Raw genomic sequence first — 21,558 nt, forward strand, 5'->3', positions numbered from 1 at the left:
TTCGATTAATTTCGTGTCGAAAATTACTAACATGTCATTTAACTACCATTTGAATGAGATCTACAAGACTCTTGCTTTGCTTCCAACAGTGCTAGAACACTTGAAGAGACTTCCATCTAAATTTCTCCATTTAAAAATACTTGTATGAAACACATCTAATCACACATAGGGTGTGTACCGAATGATTCATGTATTTCAGTATTTGTAACTGTTTTTAGAAGGATTTTAAGGGGATTATTAATTTATTATATAAAAATACAAACAAATACCAATGATTTGTTTTTAAAAAAAAAAAAGAGTTAGAATTTGAGTTAAAGGACCATACGACACCGTTTGAGGTAAATATCCTGAACAAAAAGCCAGCAAAATTTCATATTCGTCTAGATTTGATAGCTTTCTCTCGTTGACAGAGATACAGGGAGAGAGGAAGGGAGATAAATGGCGACGGCGGACGCTACAAACACGAACCCCAACACCGGTTCTGATTCCGATACTAATGAAAATGCTAACCCTAATTCTAGCATCAACCCCGCTTCTTCTGGCGCTCTAGTTTCTGCCCCTTCTTCCAGCCCCGCCGTCTGCCTCATGAGCTTCGTTGGTGACTCCGCCGCCGGCGCCTTCATGGGCTCTGTATTCGGCTACGGTTCTTATCTCTCCTGACTTTTTAATTATGTTTACATGGATATGCATATGGGTGGTAATGCCTTTTTGAAAAGTGTATACTTTGTTTGGAATTTGAGTAAAGATGAGAAATTCGTGATTTTTTGCTTGTAATTTCGGGCTAGAATATGAATATGAGAAGTTCAGGTTGTTTCTTTATGTGGGTTTGGTTTGTGATGTGGTTTATAGTTGGAGGAGACTGCAGTGACATAGGTTGTGCTCTGCTGCTTGTTTCCAAGATTGAGATGTGGATTCTCTTTTCCACAGTGTTATATGTTTAATTGCATTAGGGAGCTGGTATTTGTGGTTTCTAATGGTGGAAGCGGTAAACGTGTATAAGAATCTGTGAGTTGAGCTTGAAATGGTTTATTGCTCTAGGATAGGGGATTTCGGTGAAGTTAGGCTAAATAGATTTAACTTAACTCCATTTTAATATTATTTTTTTCTAGTTTCTTTTTGAATTTTTGGTGTAAAACTGTAAGCCCCTCAAGCCAGGTGTTATTGACCTTCAAACTTTAGTAGAACTTCTTTTCTGTAGCATGAGTTTCTGTATGCTTAGTCTTCTTTGTTTTCAACCTTCATTACCAGAAAATTTGCTGTAATAGATTTTTATGTGTTTCTGTTCTAGGATTTTAGTAGATAACGAAAGTCCATGTGTCGAAATATGAAATATGTTTCTTCCTTGGAAGTTATAAAGTGGTTTATATGCTTTTGTCACTGCCTTATCTATCCAAAAAGAAACGAAAAAGTATATGCCATTACCTGCTGCTGTTGTGCTGATAGAGGAGATGTGATTGTATCATTCTCTTGTGATGTTACTCTGGAGGAGAAAAAGTAGAAACCGATGCACTAATAAAATTTTTTTGCAATGAGATCATACTTTTTACATTTGGCATTCTGGATTTTAAGTGAATGCACATATGCAGGGAAGTTGTTGTTCTAGCATGAGCAGCCAACGTGACAGAAGCCATTGTTTTTACTTGATTCGCTGAAATGTCCGTTTTTGAATGAATTTAAGGTTCTGGATTGATCAAGAAGAAAGGCTTAAAAGGATCATTCGGAGATGCAGGATCGTATGCCAAGGCATGTGAAAATTTTTCATTTTAAAAACTTTTGTGATTGGAGCAGAAACTGATATATTTTCTACCCTTTGAGTACTTACTCCATTCTGTCATGCACTGACTAGTATGATCTGCTTTTGATTATATTTTCTCTTAAAGACATTTGCAATTCTGTCTGGAGTACAAGGTTTGGTTGTCTGCTTTTTGAAGAGGCTGAGAGGAAAGGACGATGGTATGTTATGTCAATCAAAAAAGTGGCTCTTTCTTTTGTTAAGTCCTCTAATGCCATATTCATATTGATTTCTATCTTTGCAGTTATCAATGCTGGAGTAGCTGGATGTTGCACTGGTCTTATTTTAAGTTTTCCAGGTATTCAATCTCTTACTAGCAAATTATATTTGATAGACATCAACGTGTGCACTTGCTATATGGGAAAGTGGAGGTTCACCTATGCTTATCAAGTTCTCTTTAGTCTCCAATACTCTCCATGCTTTTGAACATATTTGCATGATAAACATTCTGTCCTTCTTTTGAAATTTTGTGATGTAATTGTTCTTTATCGTGTATATGCAGTTGAGGATCTCGTTCTTGGAAGTCACATCCTATTAATCTTTTCTACCGGCCCTCATCTTAATTATTGAAGCTTGCTCATTTTGATTTTTTCTTGAGTCCTTGTCAATGCTGAATCTTGACCTTAGGAAACTATCTAATCATTTGGTGTCTGCAATCAACTAATCATTTAGTGACTTTTGAAATGACTTTTGTTTGCTGAGTTCCTACGGATGGCTATGATACGAACAAAGTTCGACATTACAAAAAACTTGTGCTTGCTTGGTTTTACTGTCCGTATTTATAATACCTTCTTATATATGCATATTATGTCATTTCAGTCTTCAAACTTTGCATAGAAAGGAAAGACGCAAAAATTCCTAACATTTTCATGTGGTTGCAGGTGCACCCCAGGCTCTACTACAGAGTTGTCTCACTTTTGGTGCATTTTCATTCATCATTGAAGGCCTTAACAAGCAACAACCAGCATTAGCACATTCAATGGGTTTGGCGAACAAAGGCGCTTACCGTAATACACCTCGCCCCTTGGCTCTCCCTCTCTCCCTCCCTCTTCCCAATGAACTGAAAGGGGCCTTCTCTTTTTTCCACGAGTCCCTAAGGAAACCTAAGAAGGCGAATACTCCCCCAACTAGCCATTAACTTGAGCATTATAATGTTGTTCTTTTATGTTTCTTTGACGGTTACAGTTTGTAGATTTTTAGTTTAAGCCAAACATGCAAGTTGTTGGTTGATGGTTCCTGTATGGGTTTTATTGAGATCCAACAAGGCAACAATAGTAAACCATAATCCTTCTCTTGGCCATGAATAAATTATTTGCCCCATCTTGTGTCCTTGACAATGTTGCACTTGTTCCTAGTGAAAAAAAAAAACTTGGGCTTGTGTTGGTGACTAACCTTTCACAACATGCAAGTACAATGTATGTATGGATGAGAGACAGGGCTTTTGTTGCATCAAAATGTGCCAAACATTAGAGTACAATTGGTCTTGGTGACAATGTAGCTTTTGTTCCTAGTGAAAAAATCTTGGTTTTGTGTTGGTGACCAACCATTCACAATATGCAAAACCGTTTGGCCTAGTTGGGTATCTCTCCGGATGTAGGGCGTATGGTTGGCGTAATTGGTTATCTCTCCGGCCTTAGGGCGTATGGTGTCTGAAATTGGGAGTTCTAATCAATTAACTCAGATAATTCATTGTGGCATTCTGGTTCCATGTGCGTGTCCCACTTTCGGGTTCCTACATGCATAGGCTTCAATCCACTTTTACTTGTAACCACTGTAGTGCAAGATATTCTGACGATTCGATATTTATGTCCACTCAACTATCTGAAGGCATACTAGGCTGGATTCCTCGTTAAAAAAATCACAACATGCAGACATTATTATAGTAGAATTGGCCTTGGTGATCTAAAGGAGAGGTATTGGTGAGGGCAAGACTTTTGTGTCAAAATTCTTAAAATGGGAAACTGTATCATTCTAAAATATATCACCAATTATCATCTTGTTTGTAGGGGTAAACAATTATGTCTTGATTCCCTCATTTAGGGCAAAGAAAAAATGCCGTAATTTTTAGAAAGATTTGATGAGGCAGCTAATTAGAAGTTACTAGTTATAAGTACTCAAATCGGCAACAAATATTTTAATTTTGGAGTTTGGCTCGAAATTATATATATACGAAAAATATTATGTCATATCACACGCTGATGTGGTGTACCATAACCAATAGTATAGTGACATTTCATAGTTTGGTTTCCATTCATGGGTGGTTGAAAATAATTTCAAATTTGAATTATAAAACTAACTATTTTCATCTCAAGATTTGGCCTCATATCCCATTAATTATTGTGATATTATATTTTTGATTACATGGGAAGGGGATGAGGGAGGTTCGAACTCAAGACCTCTATGAGATACTACTCATATGAGTGTTATTTGAACTACTCGTGGTTCTCAATTGTCGTGATCATATTGGATCAATATTTTCTCATATCTTTATTATAACTAATGAATCTTCTAAGCTCATTAAAGAAAATGGATATTAGTTTGTTCCAATCACAAGGATACCATATCTTCACTCTAATCCCAAAAATCATGTAACAAAAACAATCATTAAAACTGTATATATACAACCCTAGCTTCACCCCCCAAACCAAACCAAGAAACCCTAGAATATTGCAAACACAAAGCCAGTTACTCTCAACATCCAACCGAAGCATTCTCATCATTTTCTTCAAATGGCTTCATTGTTTTCATCATCATCAACAAATCAAACACATGCTAACATGGTTATCCTTCAAAAACCCTAATCTTTGCTTCCTGTCTCTTTTACTTTATATATATATATATATATATATATGTTTTTGGTTATCATTTTTTGATGCATGTGGGTTATTTATTGTCTTCAATTTGCAGACTTGTGGTTTGAAAGTGGACACACAATCCCCTGGATGGCAAAAAACAATAACAAAAGTACTCACCAAAATCAAAGGTACTATATTCACCTAATTCATTAGGAGTTCAAATGGAATAATTACTTAATATTTTGGACCATATTAATTAATTGGGTTTTTTAAATATTTTTATTTCTAGGGGTTTCTTATACCATAGATGTGGAAGAAGGAATGGCATATGTGTCAGGCAGAGTAAACCCTAACACCCTCTTGAAGAAACTTGCCAAAGCAGGAAAACATGCTGATCTTTGCTGGGTAGAAGCTGGAAATCAATTCAATCATGGCAATACTAGTAATTATTATTATGAAGATAACAGATTTTCAGATCCTTATTGGGTTGACGGCCGACACGGCCGGCCCGGGTATTCATACAACCACCAATATCAGTAACCATATGGCTATCCGCAGAGAGGAGTACCACCAACATCCATGGCCTACTATGATGCATATAATGGTTATGGGAATGTTAACTCTTATTGGGGTTACTAATTAAGTAATTATGGTTTTTTTTGCATGAACAACTTTTTCTTTAGTGTTCTTATTAATACATGGACCCAAATAATATTAGGGTTCATGTATACTTTACTACTATTATCTCCAAAAGGAGAATTAGGGTTTTGAGTTTGAGAACTTTTATATATAGTATGAATCCGAATATTACTAGGGTTCATACAAAATTGTATTGCTTTTTATAAATGGATAATTTGGGTGTGAATTACTGAATTATATATGTATTGGTAGAATGAAAGATTTCGGTTTCATAGCTTTATAGATTTGTTCATGCCTTCTTGTTTTGTTTGCCTTTTTTTTAACCAAAAATTGCAGGATGAGAAAGCTTTGTTGATCATATATATTAAGCAAAAATATTGATGGTAAGGGAAATGTTTGTTCCCAATTTTTTATATGTAACGATATACTTGTATTGGAAATGGAATTAATTTATATAGACTATATATATTGAATGTTCCTTTGATTGATTGAATGTATACGTATATCTATTAAAACGGGGAATGTGGATTTGAATCCTAGTCACCATGATGATACACATCATCCTTATCGCTTCAACTAGTGGCTTAGGTGTGATTGAAGGTATATCATATATAATATACATACTCTATATATCTTCTAAAAATATATTTATTTATAAAAAGTCTTCCCATAAATAGATATAAGGCAATTCTTGGTCAGGATTTAAATCTTCTCCTGACTCTTAGAAAATCTTATAGAACAAAAATTTAGGAAAAAAACCCCTCTCAATATTAATGGCAAATGAATCAACTAGAAGACATAATTGAGCATGGAAACTATATGAATTGGTTCATTTTTATAGGTTCATGTATATGACATGCTTGTGTTACTAAGAATATATAGTAATTTATATATATCTTAAAAATAACATGAATCTTCAAGAAAAATAGACAGAATCTCCACAAACACTGAATCAGTCATTGATCACAAACAATGCCTTACATACATACGTGTGTGTGTGTGTATATATATATTCGATGACCTAATTAAACTATATGCTTCTTAATTTAAACACTAATTCATGTATGTAATACAAGTTTTATGACCCCAAGTTTTGTATATGATGTGGAAGAATTATATAATATTATTTGATCTTATATTTTGATACCTAAGTATGTGGACAATGCTCTAATGATGAATATTCCAATTATAAGAGTTAGAAACATATTTTATTTTATTTTTTGATTATATTACTAGTTATTTAGTTAACATATTTGCACACAAGGATATAAATTCAGTATGTCCATATTTGCAAAATCTTATCCTTAATTCATTCAATCAAAATATGACCCACTTCACGTCTTCACCTATATATATATATATAATATATATATACATGTTCAATTCAATCATTTACAGATTCAAGCAAGTATTCAAGATTTGTAGAAGAACTAGAGAAATTAACCACATTTTCTCTCTCAAAAGTTCTTTTCAATGGATTCTGAATACATGGTATATATGTCTCTCTCTCTCTTCTATGCATCTTCATGGTTTTATTTATGGGTTGATAACTTGATAGTGTCATTTTTCAAAAAAGGAGATATGTGTGTGTTTTTGTGTTTGTATATATATATATATATATGATATGAAACTTAAATTTCCTCTTTGTTTTATTTTGCAGAGCTGTGTTTTGAAATTGGATACACAGTATTCAGGATGGCATAAGACCTTGACAAAATTATTGAAGAAAATCAAAGGTACATAAACAATACATCTTCTAATGGTATTTGTTGCTTGTTTTCATCTTTTGGGGTGCGGTATGAAGTAGTTGGTGCCTTGCATGTTTCTTTTTAAGCCATTGACTTATGTCTTGGTTCATGCTCGGTTGTCGGTACCCTCAGATGCTAAAAATTAAGTAGACAAAGAGTTGAAAAAACCCTTTTGATAAGTCCAAGCCTAGTGTTAGTTGCTCGAACCGAAAGACGTCATGCCTCTCCTTAACAGTCTTGAACCACCAGTTCTCGTGTGTATATATTACTATATATCAAACAAAGAGTTAAAATTATAGTACTTTTGGCTTATATAATTGAGCCTGAAAAAAAAAAAGAATATTTGAAGTGTAACAAGGAAACATTAAAAATTAGAGAAATGAAAGAACAATTAGCCACCACATTAAATTAAGAATAAATTAATACTATTTTTGTTTTCTAATTCATTTTTTTGCTCTTTATAGGATTATCTTATAGCATAGATGCAGAGCAAGGAATTGTACACATTTCAGGCAAAGTAGACCCAAGAAAATTTCTTGAAAGGGTAGCAAAATCAAGCAAATATGCTGAACTTTGTTGGATGGATTCAGGCTACAACAACAAAGATAACACCATCACCAATTATTGTAATAGTAGTTGTAGTAGTCCTCTTCATCCTCTAGATATCAACTATCCGAGAATGTCACCCGTGATAACCGACCGTAACCGATTGGTTACAACCCTAAACTCTCCTATGATGACTCATTGGGATGGCTATGGCTATAGTACTAGCAGAACCCCACAAACAATATCATCGCCAAATTATTACTATAATTACTCTCAGTCACCAAGTTATCCATACCCGTACCCGTATCCATCACCTTATTTGTACTACGAACCGCCAACTCAGTACTACTACGAACCACCAGCTCAATACTACTACGCTCCTCCTTCCGCGCCAATGTTGCCATCTCCGGTCGATGAAAATCAGTATTGTGCCATAATGTGAGCTCTTGGAGTCCCATTGATGTTGATCGCCATTGTTGTGCTTAGTTTTGTTTGTGTGATTTCAATTTCTTTCATTAACTCTCCAATAATATTGTGGAGAAGTTAGTTTTAATTCAATTACTCTACATTTCAATAATCGTAGTAGCAAGAGTTCTTATATATATATATATTCATGTAGAGATTTTAGGTGTGTAATATGTGTGTTTGTCTTTCTTTATAATAATACTGTTTTTTTTTGGAGAAAATTTATAATAGTACTGTTGAAATATATATATATATATATTTATTTATTTATTTATTACATTGTTTTGAACCCATTACACGTATGTGGTAATAAAATCCAAAAAATTTAAATTTAAATTCAATATTTAGCTCTATCAATGATAAGATCATGAGAAGATTATGATGAAATGTTTCTACATTAATTTATAGTTCTTCAAGTTTAATTAGGAGCAAAAAAGTTAGGTGTTAATCATGAATGAAGGAGAAAAAATAAAATTAAGGAAACTCAAATTTCACTTGATCATCCTCATTACAATCATGTTTAAAATGGCAAGTTTCAATAACTAATTAAACTCCAAATAGTTTGAAATTTTATTGATTTGCAAGTTAAAGAATCTCCAAAAAAAATTAGTTATTAATAACAAGATCAAATCTTTTTTTTTTCTCTCAAAAGTACTGTAAATGGAAAATAAATCTCCAAATATAAACATATACATAAACGTATATGTGTATATATATTGAATATACTGTTGAATATGCCACAAAATTTTCTTTGTATGATCTTCTTAGAATCAGAAACTTCCATAATCAAATTCAAAATCAATCTGTTTACTGCATAAATTACTCCCACTTTTCCTATATATACCAGTACCACACTATGTCTCGACTCAAGAATTGTCTATAACAATATTCCTTGCCTATCAAGACTCCATTTTCAGATCTTCATCAGAGAAGCCAAGAGTTTCATTGGCAGTTGTTGAAGAGTTCCTTTCAAATGGATTCATCATCTGAGACTCAGCATGATTTCATGGTGAGAGATGCAATATTGATTCAATCTTTTGAATTCTATATCGTTGTGTTTTCTTTGATAACCGACAACTGCACCACCAGACTTGCATTTTGAACAGCCAGTTAGGCCTAAACTCTAGCCAATTGGCCACTGAGGATATTGTTGTGTTTTGCTCAAACTGTGTATAGAGTATTTGACATATGTCTATATTTCTGTTTCGTTGCATGCAGAGATGTACTTTGAGAGTTGATACCCAATCTCCAGGATGGCACAAGTCACTGATCAAAGTCTTGGGGGGCATAGAAGGTAGTTTTTTTCTCATTTTTTTAATTTATAAAAATTAGCGTATATGCTGCCGTTTCCTCCACGTCTAGATGCCTATGCCGCTAGACACATGCTCAACCAAACGCACCCTGACGGCATACCCTCAACCAAACGCACCCTGATTCTTGTTTTTTTTAATGTGTTTGCTTCATTAGGAGTATCTTTCAAGATAGATGCACAGAGAGGCATTGCACATGTCTCAGGCAAAATAGAGCCAAACAAGTTGTTGAAGGTCCTAGCCAAAGCGGGAGCTCACACAGAGCTTTGCTTCCTTGACTCTGGTTCTTTTGCAGATAATGTTCATAACAAGATGGTTCATGGTGATGGCCAGGGATATTACTACTACCAAGGAGAAGCATTTCATCAACCTAGCTATTCATATCCACAACAAGCATACCTGCAGCCCCATCCACATCAACCGTACCCACAGTATCAGGAGCCGTATACACGACAAGCGTATGGACCGTATTATGAACCGCCTGCTCAGTATTTTCCGCAAGGACCGCCCCTGCCGGAGATCTTCAATGTGGGTGAACCCCAGTGCAGTATCATGTGAGAGATGATGTCAAGATTTTTTTTGGTCTTTCTCCATAATTTTGAAGGAGAACTTTGTTTCTGTTCCTTCTCCAGGTTTTTTTAAGGAGAAGTTTGGGGTTTGACTACTTGTCAATGTTTCTTTGTTTCTCCATTGCTGTGATTTCTTCGTGCAACCCTTATGGATCACCTTTGAATCAGGGCTAAATATCAGATGTTAATAACAAAGAGAAAAAAAATACGAACGATGAATACAAGAAATGCTGGAAGGTATATATATTGAAAAATTAATGATTCAACGAACAATATCCAGTTCTGAACCTTCTGCAATTACAGTAAAGAATGTTTCAATTTCCATTGTCATCGGTATGACATCAACGTTAACGATAAGATCATAGAACATTTTCAGTTACAGAAACTTTTATGACATTGTTTCGTGTGAAGTTCTCAGTTCAATTTCAGCTCTGCCTCTGTAAACAGAAGGGGAAGGGGGATCTTAGAATTCTGACAAGTAGTCTAAAGCTTCTGAATTATTGTTGCAAACTTTTGACAGTGATTCAACCTCGCCTTTGGGAGACGGTACCCCCTATCCTCACATTCACAGAGAAAATCTAACAACTTTGCGTAAAACGAATCATAGTTCATCACAAGAGAGGGAACCTGAAGTCCTGATCCAATTCAAGCTGCATCAGCGCTAATATTTCAAACATCTTATCCATGGTACCAATCCCGCCAGGGACTGCAACCACAGCAGTCCTGTTAGAAATACTTCTCCTAACTGCAGCACCCACTAATCCGTGCTTTCTTGCTGAGAAAATCCTGCATTCCGTTGAATGGTTAAAGCGATTGTAATTGTATAGCCTAAAAAGGTTTTGTTGATAGATACCAAGTAATAGTTGCAATTTAGCTGCAAGTAAGACGACTTTCTGAAGGTAGATATGGATGAAATTTTGAGGCTGTCCATTCGCCTGCTCCTAAAGCCAACCTCAGGTTTTGTTAAAGTGGTGCCTTAGCAAGATTGTGCATCAATTGCTCTCTAGTTTAGGGTCATTGCATAAAACTTGGGAGTTTCCCTGAAACTCTTCAAATCAAACCATCATTTCTATGCACTTTTTAACTCCAATTATTCCAAATCTGAAATATGCTAATAGAATGAAGCACAGAGCCCTAAAAACCACTAAATCAAACCAGCTTTACTATTGTCTGAAAACATTTATGTGATTGAGAACTTCTTGTACAATCACATTCTCTAATGTTGGCCATGTACAATGGCCCTCCCATTAGTGTAAACACATTTCCCCCCAAGAACATAACGAGAAAGAAGCAATCAAAAACTGGGGTTACCTCATTGGGGCTAGTTCTCTCTTCATAGTCAATGAATTCAGTCTTGCACAGTGCGATTCTTCCGATTTAAGGCTTGAACTATGGAAGCTTGTAGCCTATGCTAAATTTCTCCCTTACAGTGAAAGATTGAATCTTTACACAAATCTGATGATACTCTCTCACAAGAACATGAGAACCCAACGAACCCAATAATGAAATCCCCATCCTTAGCACTTCGACATATGTCAAAGATGTGTTCTATGTCAAAGATGTGTGTTCTTTTCAAGAGCTAGTTAATTTTGTGAAGTGGGTAGGACCGAAAATTGCCCATAAGGCAAAAAAAAAAAAAAAAAAAAGAAAAAGAAAAAGAGAGAATAATAAGCCAGCTCTCACATTCACTAATAGTGTCATTGTGGTGTAAAAGATATTTTGCTGTTTTCCGTTATCTAGCAGAGCAATATAACGAAAATACTGATATTTTGCGGCCTTGCGGGGGTAATTTTGTTAATCACTGGCTTGTGCCATCTAAACTCTGCCTGCGTTTGTAATTAGTCTCAGTCCGGATAAAGGAGGAGAGTTGTGATAGGTCAGCAACCCACTATAAAATTTTGTTAAATTTATGAACATGAATGAAGATGAGAAATTTGTTGGGCATTTTCTATAGCGATGCATCAAAAATCTGGTGCAGCAATAAATGAGCAAGTGTTGACACAGACGTACCTCAATAGCGACACAATGCTTAAAAAATTGTTTGTATTTGTTATAATGTTGGATGAACTTACACGATATATTCAATGTGAAAAGTTAACTCAAAACTCAAGATATGGAGGCAATTTTAGTAAGAACAATTGAAGAAATAAGGAAACAAACAAACAATTGAATTAGATGAGATAAAAAGAAAAAAAAAGAAAAAAAAATTTTAATATCTTAACTCGATTTTTCAAGGGGTTGGAGATAAAAGGGTGGATGAGGTAAGTCCATTCAGGGGGTTTATGTGATCCAATAAATCATTTTAAGGTTAAAAGATAAAATTTTATAGGTCTACTATACCAGTTGCGATAATGTGTGATTTTTAGTGTTGGACTATTAAAAGATAATATATCCAAAAAATATATGTATGAGAAATGTAATGGTTTCGTTGAATGTATGACCACATGAATGAAGATATGATAAAAAAAAATTAGATTATTAGATCTAATATAAGAGTAACACCATTTGAAGATAAGTTACGAGAAAACTGTTTAATATGATATGAGCATATACAATGTAGAGATGGCGGTGCAATAGTGAGGAGAATCGATAGAATTTGTTCAACAGAGCGTAGGAAGTGAATATAAAAAGCTAAAAAGACTTAGTTTGAAATAATAAGAAATTATATGGATTCAATATGATTTGATGAAAGATGAAGGTATGAATGTATGATCAGATATAAATGAATGATGGAGACAAATACATATAAGTAGATTATTAATGATTTTCTTGACATTCATATAGTCGACCCCAAAATTTTGAGACAAAACGTGTGTTGAACCGACGGTTTTTATTAATTGACCATTTTGTCCCAACTTTAAACATTATACACAAGGGACAAGTTTGTAAATTAACCAATTAGGGTTTTTGTATGAAAGGCCGGGCCTTTATCAGACAGCTCTCTCGGAAACCCTGGTCTCTTGTTGGAGGGTGCAGACTTGCGAGAAGAAGGAAGCCAGCAGCCTCCCTCAGCGAAAATGGGTATCCAAATTTCTGTTTGAATTCTTAGTCTTTTCTAATTTCTACTTTGAATTGTATTGTTTGTGATTGATTTTCATGAAAACTGCATGGATTGATAGGTATTTCTCGTGATTCGATGCACAAGAGGCGTGCCACTGGAGGCAAGAAGAAGGCTTGGAGGAAGAAGAGAAAGTAACTCTTTGTTCGATCTCATCTTTATATTGCCTTTTCATTTGTTTTGATTTACTCTGTAGTAGCTGAGTAAATTGTAGAAGTGGTGCATCGACACGAAATCTTTAACTCGTGCTGGTTATCTGAAGTTCTTATTCAGAAAAGACTGTTCTTGCTTAGTCGGGAATGGTTTTTCATTTGTGGGTGGTTAGTTATATGAGCACTGAAGCCTGCAACTTCTCTCAAGCTTTAGTTGGTTTAGATTCAGTTTGTTGTCCAATGTGCCCTTTGGTTTGATATTCTGTAACCTTGATATACCCAGGATGGAAAAAATTGATGTTTCCGGATCTAATTTTCGTTTTTGATTAGTTTTCTTGTTTTATTTTGTCGTGTTAGGAAGAAATTAAACCAAATATGTTATTGATTGAGGTGCTTGTCATAGTTGTTAAAGTCTATAATGCGAAAACCACAAATTCATTGCTATCATTCACCTAACTTGATTATGTTTCCTGTTGCCTTTACTTGTCTTTTTGAGGGTGAAAGTAAAACAGTAGAACATGATGTTTTTGCATGATATTTAGGTTGTCTTTGTTGTTATTAAACTTTGGTTGTTAGTGAAATTTTGAATGGTTTTGATTCCGTAAGTGATAATTCCTCACAATGACCAATCTGTCATGCTTTTGAAGGTATGAGCTCGGAAGGCAGTCTGCCAATACTAAGCTGTCAAGCAACAAAACAGTTAGGAGGATCAGGGTCCGAGGTGGTAATGTGAAATGGCGTGCTTTGAGGCTTGACACAGGGAACTACTCCTGGGGAAGTGAGGCTGTGACCCGGAAAACTCGTATTCTTGATGTGGTGTACAATGCATCCAACAATGAGCTTGTCCGTACACAAACTTTGGTTAAGAGTGCTATAGTTCAGGTTGATGCTGCCCCTTTCAAGCAGTGGTATCTCCAGCACTATGGAGTGGACATTGGGCGTAAGAAGAAAGGTGCAGCTTCTGCTAAGAAGGAAGTAGAGGTAGGTTTTTCAGAGCAATCTCCATTTTATGTTTTCTAATGTATTGCCTATCATGTTCTTATATGAGTTTGTTTTATCCATTTTTTATTGGATTTGTGCCCTCATATATGCAATTGTGAAGGCTTAACATGAGTGGCTGTAAACAGTCGTTACTGTGTTTCCAGTTTTGCTTGATAAATAGTTTAATTGGAATTTTCACCTCACAGAGTGGGATCTCTGTGTTGCATTTGGCTTATAATTCAGACAAATACGATTGATTTTATTTCACATTCTGATGTGTGTTTTTTTTCCTTAATGATATGTTGCTATGGTAAATTGTTAAGGCTGCTGCCATTGATTTGTATATATTGTCTTCGGAAGTTCGTGGTGAAGGATGATTTGGTACTATTGTTTTTCTCCATGTGGCAAAGCATTAATACTTTTTGGAAATTACTTGTGCTTTAAAATGTACAAGACTTAGTTACTGTTTCCAATTTTTTGTGCTCCCTGTCATGCTATCCTTTTATTTTCTACAATGGCATTATTCACTTGTAGGAAGGTGATGCTGCTGCTGCTGCTGCTGAGGAGGCGAAGAAGAGCAACCATGTACTGAGGAAGCTGGAGAAGCGCCAACAGAATCGCAAGCTGGATGTACATATTGAAGAGCAATTTGGAAGTGGACGTTTAATGGCTTGCATCTCATCACGGCCTGGGCAGTGTGGCCGTGCTGATGGGTATGTCATTTTCATAGCACTTATTTGTACCTTCTTTCTAATTGTCAGATCTATTGAGCAATATGAATGGATAATATTCTCAGTTGGGAAGTTTTATGTGCTTTCAACTTACGTGAGTTTAGCCACGGTAAATCACCACCTCTCAGGCCCCCCAACCAATTTCTATCATAGAGGCCAACAAGAGACACCCCGAACACAGCATTTATTGCCTATTTGTGTTTATGTGTGCTTTGTCTTTTCGTTGCAGGTATATCTTGGAGGGCAAGGAGCTCGAGTTTTACATGAAGAAGATTCAGAGGAAGAAGGGCAAGGGCTCTGGTGCTGCCTAAAATTTTGCTACCGTGATTTTATCCCTGGATTAATTTATTCCCTTTTACCCTTTCTTAGGAATGAAACTTTGAATGAGATACAGTTAAGTTGGAAGCTCTAAGTTGTGTTTGAATTGACGAATTAGAGCTTCATGGTTGCATTTTGATGACTTGAATTATCTTTTTTGATATTGTATTATCAGTTTGATCCTTGTTCTCATGCTTATTAAGAGCAATAGACGGATAGTTTGCACGGTTGGATGTAGTAGCAATAACAAGATTAACTCTGCAGAATTCATCTGTGTACACGAGTTCTCAGGTGTGGATGTTTGTAACTTTTGAGTTTACAGATGTCCGTTTTTTGTTATGTACTCAAAAGTGAAACAGACGGCTGGCTCCACTCGTTCATAGAAACAGTGGGCGTTGCTCACATGAGAACGTCTGCATGTGAGCAGTCATGCATCTGTATAATCATCCAAGGAGAATGGCAAACATAGCATCCCCATCAGAAGGGGTGTCATAAACTAGTATATGGAAATAACAAACATCTACGTAAACCAAAAGGAAATCCATGAAATGTCTTACAAGCTAACAACCATGGCAACTTTTATTTCTTAGGCGTGGTTGGGTAGCAACTCATTTGCTTCAACTAAAAGCAAGCAAGAAATCTTGATTAAAGACTAGTCATGAAAAAACATAGAAAGTAAAGAGACACTTGACGGAACAACTATCCATTACTGAGATTCGTAGAATGAATAATGTTATTGTCTTTGTCATCTCATCCATATATGATGCTTACTACTGTACTACACATGAATTTAATGCATATTAAACAGTTCAGAGGCTCCAAACATTGGTGGATATGCCTGAATGTTGTGAAGAAGACACACATGAGACCCATACACTGAAGCAAGATAGAGAAACAACAACTCTCTCAGAGACAATTCATCATACAGATACCAGGCATATTCACAAAACCCAGAAAGACGCCAACCAACCTGGATCAAGTTCATACATAAATAAGGAATTTCTAACACACACTCAAATACACCAGCCTTAATTCAAATAGCCACTGCACGCATCAAAGGATACTGGCTGCAGGTTTCATCCTTGAAAAAAAAATACCCAATATATGTAGATCATAAACATTTATACACTGATCATAAAGGACAAATCTTGAATGAACACAGTGCAAGTTCATACACACACATATATAACAGTGACGGAGAAAGCATACCTTAACCTTAGCAAAGCAAACTAAGATTTGAAGCAATCAAGAGATAAAAACTTGTAATATCATTACAAGACACAGAGAAAAGTAATACTGCAACGAATCGTATTCCTGTGTCAATGAACGGTAATCAGAGGGTATGAGACTTAGATGACACCCAAGAGTGAGAGAGCAGAAGGGATGTAGCTCAGATGGTAGAGCGCTCGCTTAGCATGCGAGAGGTACGGGGATCGATACCCCGCATCTCCAAACGAATAGAGTTTTAACTTAAATGATTTTCCTTTTTGGCCAAAACGTGAACCGAGCCCGTTCGTGAACCACCTCTGTTTCGGTCACGGTGGAACCTCAAAAACCCTCCTCTGCTTCAGCCGTGGTGGAAGAGCAAGGAAGTCCGCCACTGCACGTGGCAGTGTGGTTCCAATAAGATAACATGAATTGTTGTACTATCTGATCTTCTCAGTTAGGGGGTCTCCAAGAACTGATATTCTCTTGTAATGTTGTTTATCTGTAAATATTTTATCTTGTTATTGATTTCATGTAAAATCAATCATAGAGATTCTGGTTGATTTGTTGTTTTTTTTGGGATGTAGCTTTCCTTTTATATGGCTTTTATTAGCCTTTTGGCATTCCTTTCTTTGCATCTATATCATCTTTGGGTTGCACCCCCTTTGCTCCCCTGTTCTGATAATTTTCTTAGCTTCTCAAAAGAGATCTGTGCAATCTGGAAATGATCAAGGAAATCATTTCTTGAAGACTAATGAGATTATAAAGAAAGTCACAGAATTGTAGTCCTTTGAATATGAATGATAATGATTAGTTTTCCCAAGTTTTTGCATTTCACATACACAAATAGGACATGATAGTAGGGATTAGTAAAGTCTTAACAATTATGTCAAGCAAAGGCAGAATTGCAAGTCCTCAATCAACATATTCACTGAATAATTTAATCAAAGCATACTCCGATCCGAATGCGAATTCAAAGCTCAATATCAAAGGCATACCCAACTACGAGAATTTGAGCAATACAAAATATTAGTGTCACCACTAATTTTGCTCACCTTTGGCTTCAAATCTCAAACTGTCTATGACATTCCCCAGCGAACAACTTACTTTTGCTTCCAAGGCTAGAGAGTGAACCACTCTCTCCATAGATTTTAGCTCCTCATGAAACTCTGGAAGCAAAACCAAAGAGGAGAAGTTTTCATCCAGTACTAAGCAAAGGCATCTTACAACATCTTCCATCTTAGGAACCCAATCACAGGCTTTCAAACCTAGCAGAGACGAAGCTTTAGGACACGGCATGGCCTGGGGAAACCTCTCATATTTCTTCAACCATTTACCCAAATATCTAATCAGATTCATCATCTCTTGACCATTCAACTTGCTAACAGAAGATGATAAGATTAACTCATCAACATTTGACGATGCTAGCACATAATGCAAACATAGCTCTGGAACCAAGAAGTCGTCATGTGCTATCATAAGTAAAATTGAAGCGTCCTTTGCCATGTGCAATTTCTTTCCACTAAGATTTCTATCGTTTACTCTCTCAATAGCTAGCAACGCCTGGCTCTCCCACTCTGTCTTTGCACACGTCATGTTACCATAAGCATCCTTTGATGAACTAAGAAAATACTTCAAAATGCAAAGCAATTCGGATGAACCAAGATCCGGAGCATGCCTAATACAAAGACAAAGCAAATCTGACCTCTTCTTTGCTGCCAGACTCGTAATCAAATTCGAATAGTACGATTTCTCAATAAGGCCATTTACAATCAAAGTCTCCACAAAATCCCAAATCTCAAAACTGATGCATGCTTCCAAAACCAGTCCCGACACATCTTGACCCATCAAGAATCCTACCTTCTCAAGCAAAACCAGAGGATAGCCATTGTCAGAAGAATTAACCCCGATTGAAATCCCAAGGCTCTCGCTATTTTTTGCAAGAAACTGGTTCAACAACTGAATAAACTCATTGCCATCAAAACTATTGGTGTCCTTTAGCTTCCGCCTTAGTTTCTTATGGAACTTTTTGGCCGAATCAATGAGTTGAGAATCAGTTTGCTGGAGTTGCCACCCAGTAATGGGACGGGCAAGGGCTGTGCAATCTGAGTTTTCATGTTTCAGTTTCAACTCGGGGAAAACATCATCAGGATTGAGAATGAATGGATAATCAGACTGCAATCCACGAGGTTCGTGAGTGGCTAAGGCCGCCTTAATCACTTCAAGAAGAGTCATGATGAACTTCAATATTATAGCACACTACCCCAAATCTGTTGAGTAAGTGGTAAATTGTAAGAATATAGGAACTCTATAATTACTGACAACTAGAAGAAAGAAAAAGGAAATCAGAGCTCTAGCTAAAGTCCTCAATTTCTACAATTATTGTTAGCAATACTCAACATTTGAAACCAAATAAATGAAATGCGTACAGGAGGAAACTCCCAACAAATATCAGCTACGTGTTGCGAATAGATACTTTGTAATAACATATTAGACAATGCAGATCACCAATCTTACATTTATTCACCAATACCAACCCTTTTCCTCCTACTTTTGTTACTAAAAGTAAAAATTAGCTACTGTAAACTCAATGTTACATATAGGGTGGTAGTCTAATATAAGAGACGCATATCAAAGATAATTGTCCGTCCAATTTCACTTGGAGCAATCAAATTTTATTTCTATAAGGTTTAACCGCGCGACCTTTCCGACTTCGTTAACAAACATGATTCAATAAATTCTTTAGCGGACCATTAACAGCTGAAGTTGAAAGGGATGCACTCATGCACATGTTAGCTCCAGAAAAGCATATTCTCATGAGTCAAGTACAAAACTACCTCAAGTTAGGCAACAGAACCGAAAACTAGGAAAAGATAAGAACGCAAAAATCAATAACATCAGTGAAACAAAAATAAAAGTTCAGATAAAATTAGTAGTAAAATAGCGCAAAAGAGAAATATCAATCACGCAGCAGCCTAAATCAAGTATATCTACACAAACCCAGTAACAAGATCACAACTTTGAAGTAAGAACGGACAAAGAAATGAATAATCGAACACGAACCTTAACAATGGCTCCCAAGAGGCTAGAAGAAGAGCTCAAGGTTTGCCAATGAAGAATAAGGAGAAGGAACAACCATAGGACCCTAGGGACTATGAGAATCTGGGGTCAAGCGTACCAGTGGATGTGAATTGGGCCAGCGGTGCTCGATTAGGGTGTTACTTTGCACCGGGAGGAGAGTTGAACCATCCAACACAGTGTGGAAGTAGGGTTTTGAATCTTGATTGGGGAAGATCTAGTTTAGAAAATATTACAAGTTTGCCATTGATTTAGACAAAAAAATATAAAAGAGTTTAATTATTCTTTTTTTCTTTTATTTTAAATTTTAGGATATTATTTTCTAGAGTTTTTTTTTATGGCACAAAGATTATTTTATAGAGTTGATAAATAGTTATCATTTTTTTTCAAGTCATTTATTTCAAAGGGAAACTAATAGAAGAACCCACTAAATTTAATATTTAATTTATTTGTTTGATGAAGACTATGGAAATAGTGAATTTAAAAAATGTTGTATAAGTGTACACATCTAGGGCAGGAGGTGTATTCATTAATCAACATTAAAGTTAAAAATTTTGGAATTGGTGAGAATAAATATAGCATATGACGAGTCCAAACAAATTTTTTTGACCACAAGAGAGAATAAGTCAGTCCAACATGTCTTTTGGACAATTGAGTATGTCCAAATATTCTTCGATATCAAACATCCTCAATGTTTTCATGATGCCTATGTAAGAATAAATTAAATATAGCTCGATGACAGCCATGAGTGGATATTGTTTTGAAGAAAATGATTAAATATTTTAGGAGCCGAAACTATAAAAGAAAAATAATAATAATAATAATGTGACACAATCAAGGCATCAATAGAAACAAAGGAAAATAACGTGTATTATCGAAATTTATGAGAATAAATATAGGACAAGGGGAACCATTGGTGTGAAATATTGTAGGAGGCCAAACAAACTTCTTCTTTTTAAACCGAGAATGATGCTATACAAGTTTGTCATTTTGACATCTGATATGAGTCTAAACTCATGTTGTCAGACCTGCGGACACAAAGGTTTCTCCCTTACAACAATTTATATTCTTCTCCCTTAGCTTAGGGGTCAAATTTGACTCTGAAAGGATGTTAGATCGTGGTTAGTTCAGAAGGGTCCCGATCCAATTCAGTTATCCGTTGTATGATATTCTCTTTTATTAGAAGAAAGGTCGTTTGCACATCTTTAACATATATCAGAATCTCCGATAAGTTTGGTCAAACTCAACACATGATCACAAGGGTATTGCTCCAAATAGGAATCGAACTCATAACCTTCCGAGTCCATATGATTTGGGCCCGGGAAAATTCACTATTAGACTATCACCCAGGTGGTTGAGTCGAAACAAATTAACAAACAGACAAAAATAATACTGTGATGCATCGATGCATCAAACACAAACCTAGAAAAGGAATATGTATCGCCGGAATTGGTGCCTATAAAAGTCCTTGACATGAAAGCAATAATATAGGTCAAATCTAGGGTTCTTGTGTTGTTGAGAAATGTTAGGTCATAAGACATTAATCGTTCTCATTCATATAATTTTAGCTCTTCGCTTGAAAGTAGTATCGCCAAAAGAAGGTCGATATGACTTCACTATGCTTAGCCTCCGATGGTCCACATCTCATTGTAACACACATCGGATAAGTAGTTGTGATCGGCCGACTAAAGACTATGTCACCATTCTGTTGAATAGAGTCAAAGATTTACCCAAGATTTACTTTATTGATTGAAGACTTTATTGACAAACTCAATATTGATTGAAGACTTTCCTTAATTGAAGATTCGGCAATCAATATTGATTTGTCTAAGTTCATAATTGATGCCTCAATTGTTGACTAATTGATGCCTCAATTGTTGACTAATTGATGCCTCAATTGTTGACTTTGATAGTGATTTTGATAGAGATTGTAATTACGTAGATCATTGATTGTAAACCAATGTAATAGCTATATATAGGTGTTTACCACTTCAATAAAAGTAATTGATTGCAAAATTAAGTTGGTATCGGAGCAAGGTTCTCTTAACATACTACCTCTCCATCACCGTAGCTACTAGGGGCCGACTGCTCCAACCATCCGACAGAAGCCGATTGCTTCGTCCATAACAGGTGCCGATTGCACCATTGAACCAGAATCTCATCCAGAAAT

The 21,558-nt window shown here is 35.8% G+C and overlaps 3 protein-coding genes, 1 non-coding gene and 1 pseudogene across 4 annotated transcripts; 3 read left to right on the forward strand and 2 right to left on the reverse strand.

The window, feature by feature from the left end:
• Positions 1-372: 372 nt before the first annotated feature.
• On the forward strand, positions 373-3,129 carry LOC119985129 (chloroplastic import inner membrane translocase subunit TIM22-2-like). The gene is made up of 5 exons (XM_038829307.1): positions 373-643; positions 1,679-1,743; positions 1,881-1,953; positions 2,037-2,090; positions 2,674-3,129. Exons 1-5 carry the CDS (start codon positions 439-441, stop codon positions 2,928-2,930), a joined length of 654 nt encoding a protein of 217 aa, XP_038685235.1. The 5' UTR covers positions 373-438; the 3' UTR covers positions 2,931-3,129.
• Positions 3,130-10,118: 6,989 nt separating this feature from the next.
• Positions 10,119-11,379, reverse strand: LOC119986126 (annotated as a pseudogene).
• A 1,366-nt stretch (positions 11,380-12,745) lies between these two features.
• Positions 12,746-15,372, forward strand: LOC119985104 (40S ribosomal protein S8-like). Its single transcript, XM_038829275.1, has 5 exons — positions 12,746-12,885; positions 12,984-13,056; positions 13,722-14,055; positions 14,590-14,768; positions 15,016-15,372. Exons 1-5 carry the CDS (start codon positions 12,882-12,884, stop codon positions 15,095-15,097), a joined length of 672 nt encoding a protein of 223 aa, XP_038685203.1. The 5' UTR covers positions 12,746-12,881; the 3' UTR covers positions 15,098-15,372.
• Positions 15,373-16,483: 1,111 nt separating this feature from the next.
• TRNAA-AGC lies at positions 16,484-16,556 on the forward strand. Its single transcript has one exon. It is a non-coding gene; the product is annotated as a tRNA-Ala (tRNA).
• Positions 16,557-17,105: 549 nt separating this feature from the next.
• Positions 17,106-19,568, reverse strand: LOC119985068. The gene is made up of 2 exons (XM_038829236.1): positions 19,374-19,568; positions 17,106-18,580 (listed from the first exon to the last, which is right to left on the reverse strand). The coding sequence occupies exon 2, from the start codon at positions 18,543-18,545 to the stop codon at positions 17,352-17,354; it is 1,194 nt and encodes a 397-aa protein (XP_038685164.1). The 5' UTR covers positions 18,546-18,580; positions 19,374-19,568; the 3' UTR covers positions 17,106-17,351.
• Positions 19,569-21,558: the final 1,990 nt, after the last annotated feature.

This window comes from Tripterygium wilfordii, chromosome 19, assembly GCF_013401445.1.
Source record: "Tripterygium wilfordii isolate XIE 37 chromosome 19, ASM1340144v1, whole genome shotgun sequence".
Lineage (NCBI taxonomy): Eukaryota > Viridiplantae > Streptophyta > Magnoliopsida > Celastrales > Celastraceae > Tripterygium > Tripterygium wilfordii.

Excerpts from the sequence above, each read along its gene's own strand:
- LOC119985129 (XM_038829307.1), top strand. The coding sequence starts at position 439 with ATGGCGACGGCGGACGCTACAAACACGAACCCCAACACCGGTTCTGAT. Across the intron at positions 644-1,678 it reads GGGCTCTGTATTCGGCTACG|GTTCTGGATTGATCAAGAAG; the intron begins GTTCTTATCTCT and ends AATGAATTTAAG. Across the intron at positions 1,744-1,880 it reads ATGCAGGATCGTATGCCAAG|ACATTTGCAATTCTGTCTGG; the intron begins GCATGTGAAAAT and ends TTTCTCTTAAAG.
- LOC119985104 (XM_038829275.1), top strand. Across the intron at positions 13,057-13,721 it reads GCTTGGAGGAAGAAGAGAAA|GTATGAGCTCGGAAGGCAGT; the intron begins GTAACTCTTTGT and ends ATGCTTTTGAAG. Across the intron at positions 14,769-15,015 it reads CAGTGTGGCCGTGCTGATGG|GTATATCTTGGAGGGCAAGG; the intron begins GTATGTCATTTT and ends TTTTCGTTGCAG.
- LOC119985068 (XM_038829236.1), bottom strand. The coding sequence starts at position 18,545 with ATGACTCTTCTTGAAGTGATTAAGGCGGCCTTAGCCACTCACGAACCT.